Source organism: Centruroides sculpturatus, unplaced genomic scaffold (assembly GCF_000671375.1).
Source record: "Centruroides sculpturatus isolate CEXI.00-Female unplaced genomic scaffold, Cexi_2.0 scaffold383, whole genome shotgun sequence".
NCBI classification, from domain to species: domain Eukaryota; kingdom Metazoa; phylum Arthropoda; class Arachnida; order Scorpiones; family Buthidae; genus Centruroides; species Centruroides sculpturatus.
The window spans coordinates 93,750-100,271 of record NW_019384849.1 but is presented as its reverse complement, the minus strand read 5'-3'; the positions used below and the strand labels follow the sequence as shown (position 1 = coordinate 100,271).

At 30.9% G+C, this 6,522-nt stretch overlaps 1 protein-coding gene across 1 annotated transcript in view; it reads left to right on the top strand.

Annotated features, from left to right (window-relative positions):
• The window catches only part of LOC111630437 (LIM domain-containing protein jub-like), a 25,780-nt gene that overhangs the window by 2,238 nt on the left and 17,020 nt on the right, over positions 1–6,522 (top strand). The window contains exon 2 of the mRNA XM_023374539.1: positions 4,619–4,686. Coding sequence (XP_023230307.1) covers positions 4,619–4,686 — 68 coding nt within the window. The remainder of the gene's footprint in view (positions 1–4,618; positions 4,687–6,522) is intronic.

Genomic DNA, 6,522 nt, shown 5'->3' with positions numbered 1-6,522 from the left:
TATATATATATATATATATGCATAAAGAGAAATAAAATAAAAATTATTTTTATAAAGAAGAAAATATGTATATAAATATATGCATAGGATAATTAAATATTACAACGTTATATAATAATACACTATATGAAATTCAATAAAATGCAAGAACATGCAAAAATACTAAAATCAATGCATTAAATTAAGAGCTTTCTATTCATTTGATTAAGTATTTCCAGGCCGAAGGCATCCCTTCCGAATCTCTAGAATTAATGTATGTATCATGTAACCTGCTCTTATATATTTCAATTTTTTCGGCGCAAATCGACAATGTCGGTGAATGTACTGGTTTAATAATACTTGCTTCGTCCCATTTGACGACTGAACTTTCAACTTGCGCCAATTGCGATAGTATTGTGGTGTTAGATCCCTTGCTGATATTGTACTTGTGTTCTTTTAATCTGACTCATAAGTTTCTATTAGTGACACCAATGTAATTTTTATTAATGTCTATTTCACAATTTTCATACAGTATCCTGTACACTCCTGGTCTATTCTCTTTATCCATGCTGTCTTTGTCATTCCTTAATAATTTGTACAGGTTAGGAGCTCTCTTGAAAACTAACTTGGACTTTTTGCGGGCTGAGATTTCTTTCATGATGGCTTTTTTCATTCTATTATACGTGAACTTTGTGATTTTTTCGAAATCTTTGCTTTGAGCCTTAGTTTTGTTTATTTTGTAATTTCTGATCAATGTTGTTATCATATCTGCTCTGTACCCTAGAGATCTGACAATATGTAATATTCTATTAATCTCTTTTTGCCTATCCACCACATTACTGCAATAGAGAAAGGCCCTCTGGACAAGGGCACGGAAGGCAGCCATTTTGTATTGGTAAGGATCATTAGAGTGGGACAGAATGTACAGAGGGCTATGCGTTGGTTTTACGTATACCTTAGTGGCCAAATGTCCTTCTTTGAACTCAATGTTAATATCCAAAAAATGTATCCTTGAGGCACATTTCTATTCAATCTTCAGCATGAGGCCATCATCATTGTTGTTGATCTTGTTAATAAAATCATAGATTTTTTTGTCATTCTTCCAAACTACAAAGACGATGTCAACGTATCTTTTAAAATACACAATGTCATTTAAAGAGCACTTTTTTCCAATTTTCTCAATACAAGCTCACACAAGAGTCCTGACATGGGACTTCCCATAGGTCTGTTAAATGTGAAAAAAGATTCATAACAAAATTTTGTTATGAATTTTTTTTCACCTTTAACAGACATCAGTACAGACAAAAAAGAGGAGTCCCTATGGGAACTCCTCTTTTTTGTCTGTACTGATGGGTCCCGGGTCATGTGGGGTTTTCGGCAATGAAACTGCTGACCGTCTTGCCAAACAAGCTGCAAAGTCTTCAGTCACTAGTACATTCAGTTGTATTCCTACCTCAAACATCAATAATCACGTCAAGAAGAAAATCTTCATTCTCTGGCAAGACAGCTTGGACCATGACACACTGGTAGGCTCACCTACACTTTCATCCCCAAGGTTGACACTACTGTAATTCTTTGCCACTTTTACCCTAGTTACACCCTCACTCAGCTACTTACAGGACACGCAATAGTTGCATAGATTTTACCTTGGGGACAATCCACAATGTGATTGTGGTATTCAGGAGGACCAAACAGTTTTTTGCTGCAATAGGTACAATCACATTAGGGATAGTTTAATGAGAGCTTTTATTCTTGAAGGGTACAACTGGCCTTGCAACCCGCACCAACTCATTCCCACACACACAATGTTACATCATCTACTCGCATTCATATCCCTTAGTGGGACTCCTGAGAGCACTCACTCCGGGGGTGTAGATGTCAATTAGCTTTCACTTGCTTTGTTTCAACTGTCTGTATATAGCTGCCTTTCAAATTTGTATTTTAATTCTTATTTTCTGTCTTTTTTTTCCAGTCTAAATTTGGTTAGTTTAAGTTAGTCCTAGTTGTAAGTTAGATTAGGGACTCAACTTGGTTTCCAGTTAGGTTATGATAGGTTAGGTTAAATTCGATTAGGGTTGTTAGCTTTAGTCGTCTGGTTAGGTTTGTCCTAAGTTATGGTAGGTTAGTTTAGTTAGTGAGTAAGTTAATGTTTGAAAAAAATAAAATAAAATAAAATAAAAAATTTGGAGTCTTGCTCATTTGTCTCTGTCAGTTCATTCATCTTGTCTAGTTTGTCATGTGTTCGTTTGCTTTTTGCATTGTCTGTCTAGCTATTAATAGTATTAAGATTCACACTCGCATTCAGTTTTATTAGTATTATGTAGATGTAAGTCTTCCTACTAACAATCACTTGGCACTAACTTCTACACTAGCTATTCATGGCAGCACTCAATTATTGGTGTTTGCTACACTCGGGTTTTCTTTTACACCCTTCAGGGGACTATAGCCTTGCAGCCTAAAAACTGCATGCCAACATTAAACATAAAGGGTACAGTAGCCTTATGTATGCTGTTCAGAGGGATTTCTCTAATGTCTATCTCCTCTTCCTTCTTCTTCCCGTCCCCTTTCCCTTACCCTCTTTTCTGCTGGCTAAACAGCTCGTGTATGGCCAATGTCTTTCATGTATGTATGTATGTATGTATGTTGTTTTTCATAATTTTTGAAGAAAAATTTGGTGCTGTTTCAGAATATACAGTGGTGTCTCTCTCAACCAGTCTTCCATAACTTTGTAACAACCTTAAATTAATAGACATAGAAACCAAATGCAACTATCATTATCAGTATTAAGTTTATAGAACATTCTAAAAACAACCTGATGATAATTATGGCTTGGAAAAATAAGAGCCAATGTTACGGACATAGGCCTTTATTCTTCCAAGCTATAGAAAAGCATTTGGTTGAATAATCAAATTCGATTTTATATGTAATGGCCAGATGATGGTTTTTTTTCTACTAGTATTAGAAATTATGTGTAGTGATACTGATACTAATGCTCTGCTCTAAAATAACAGAATAAACTTTTTAATAGAGATTAAATTTAATAAAAAAAAAGTTTAAGTATTTTTGAACTATAATGTTCATCATCTGAGATATTCAAGAAAATAATTTTGTTGTCATGAAGACCTAGGTATTAGATTACAAACAAAAATAATGTTTTCATAATAATAGTAGAATATTTTATTAATAAATGCATTTATAATAAAACAAATTAAAATAAATAGTAAAATAAAATAAAACTGACATGTTGTGTGTTCCTATGGGATGAAAAATTATTCACAAATCATTTCCAAAGTCTCTACAGTTAATAACATTATTCTTCAAACATCTTTAGTAGATCTATAACACTTTCATTTCTCTTCTGATTTTAAAGCTTCTACACTTTCATATTATCTCATGAAACTGTTAGCTTTTTGTCAAGACCAGCATTTCTCAAACTATGGGTCTAACGATACTATCTTCCACAGAAATATTTGTAATATTTATATTACTGAAATATTCTCTAAGAACTAGGAACAATAGATGCATCTGTTAAGTACTGAAGATTTTTAACAACTTTTTTCTTATCATTATTATTGGTAATAAATTTAAGATTATGGAATGTGTGTTTATAAAATTGATTTCTCTTTTCTATTTTGAATAACAACGAACTAGATATAGTATTTTAGTTCAAAATACAAAACTGCTTGATTCAGGAAATTAAAAATATTTATTTTGAAATGTTTTCAGCATGCATATAAATTAAATGTAGAAAGATGGTCACATTTGATTTACTTACAGTATATGTTGAAGGTTGTCCAAAGTGTGATAGAAACATTTCATAATAAATACAGTAGAACCTCCATTATCCGGATTTTCGATTATCCGGATTGTTCAAAATAAACAAAAATTTTACGAATTTGCTGATTTGCACTTGGCGAATTATGATACTGTTTATGTACGTGATGGAATGCATAACTTTTTTTGTTTCAACAACGTCTCACCCGCACAGTGGTCGTAAACTCTTAAATATATTTTGTGTCATAATAAAAATATAACTTGACATATGTATTTATAAATAATTTATATTCAAATTACATCATTTCTATGACCAAGCGCGGCATATGGGCAACGTGGGCCACCACCTATGCCTCGCGGTCCGAAGGGCTGCGCGCCTCTAAAGTTTAAGCATTACTTAAAAGCAGCGAACGCAACGAAAAAATTTTACTCGTCATAAAACGATAAATAGTTTGTCAAATTTTTATTCATAAAAATGCAGTTTCAACTGCTTTATTTTATAAAATCTGTCTTCTTGTGCCACCAGAGGCCTTTTAAACAATAGGTAGTCTGTTAGCATTGGTCAGTAGTAGTCCAAATTCAATACGAATGTTTGTTTCTTGAAAATTTGATCGTGATTTAAATACAGTATTTATTTTTAATATTACCGATATGTCATCGAAAAGAAAACGTGTTGTATTATCATTAAAAGACAAATTAAAGTATTTGTTTCGATTATCTGGATTTTTCCTTATCCAGACTACCTTCATCCCCAATTAGTCCGGATAATCGAGGTTCTACTGTACTTTGAATTTCCTGAAGCAAGCAAGTTTGTCCTTTATCATTTTTACAATTCATTTAATTTAAAGTTTTTATATGTTTTTAGGAAGAGCTTTGCGGGGCAAGGCTTTTTATAATGTACATGGAAAGGTTTATTGTGAGGAAGATTATTTGGTAAGTTTTTAAAAAGTAATATGAAAAACTAAGATGTAATATAAGACTATGATATAATATATTAAATAAATATATTTTTATTTAATAAAATATTAAGAAATCTTATAAAGTAAGGATATTTATAAGAACATCTTTTAAATTAAGGATATTTTTTAATTCTTTAAAGTGTAAATATAGTTTGAGCTACTAATATATAGGTATTTATTCTGTGATTGTTGGGTCTTAGTAAGCTATGAACATTGAAATTGAAAAAACCTCATTTGAATAGTTTAGACATTAAATTTACAATATAACAAGATACTGCTAAAACTAGTATTCATATATAAATATTTTACACAATATACAGTAACACAGTATAAAATATAGAGTTCAGATTATAGATTTCAAATAAGTATTACTGTTTGGTTAAAATCTCTAACAAATTAATAATATTAATGAAAAGTTGTTGATATTTTTACAACATTAAAATGCTCATCATGATACATATTTATCTAAATTTATAAAGATTTAAAAAATGTCTTGTTTTGTATGTTGAGATGATGTAGTCTCTGTCTGTTTATTTATTTATAACAGTTAAATGCTTTTCAAAACATATTACATTTCATCTTCAGATCCATTTGAACAAAATGTTCAGAAAAAGAATATATAATGGGCCCTGCCATTTGTGATCAAGGTCTCTTTTGTAATCAGAAATTAACATAAAATAGCTAACCCTATTAATTATTATTTCCTATACTAACAACCTATCATACATTTTTTTATATATAAGACAAATAAACACCGTATTAACAATAAACAGCATGATACCATAAATCATAAAAATAACCTTAAAACATTTTGAGAAGCAGATTTTTTTTCCTTTTCACATTAAATCTAAAACTTTAATTTTTTCCTTTAAAGTAGGCACTTTATGACTTTTCTCTCTCTTATCAGAGCTATCTTTGGAGCCATGTTTGCAAAGTAATTAGCATAAATGAAACAGAGAAGCACTGATATCACATAGACAACTAGAACTGAGAATTCTGGACAAAGACTGATCTGAGTCTTAGTGTACAGTGTAAATCAAAGAAATGAGTCACAGTAATCTTTTCCAGAACAAGAGTGTGACTAAGTGACATGCTGTAAGACTTCATAAACCTTAAAAAAGGTTCAGATTTAAAATGCTATTAAGAATTTTTATTTTATGTAAAAATAATACCTTATACTGGAACTAGAAAGAATTAATCAAAATTATCACCTTTTTTATAAATTTCAGCAAATAATTTAATAATATAAAAACGTTTTCGATCGTCTTTAGCGATCTTCATCAGTTGAAAGAACATTAAAAATAGAACAAAAATTAAATTTACGAAAAAATAATAACTGCGCATGCATAATGATGAGTGCTTAACGGAATAAATACAAAAAGTTAGGGATATAAGACTAAAAGTAAATAAATACTGTACATAAATAAATAAATAAATAAATAAAAATAAAGAGCTCAACAGTTTCTCATTAAAAATTAATGTTTCGTAAAAATTACAGGTTATCTTAATAGAATGATTTCCATGCTGTGGATAGAGAGTGGGCGTCCCTATGATTGATACAAGTAGTTTTCCCTTGGGCTTTATAAATCTCCAGTTTTTCGAGATGTTTGATGGAGTGCTTGTTAGACGTGGGTCTAATGATGGAAGCTTGGTCCCATATGACCTCAATTCCTTGCTGGTTGGCATAAGATGCTAAAACGGTGCTATCGTTGTTCTTTCTAATAGAGTATTTATGTTCTTTGATTCTTTGTTCCAAGCTTCTCAAAGTAGCACCTACATAAACACTATCTGAATCAAAGCGACGGTCTTT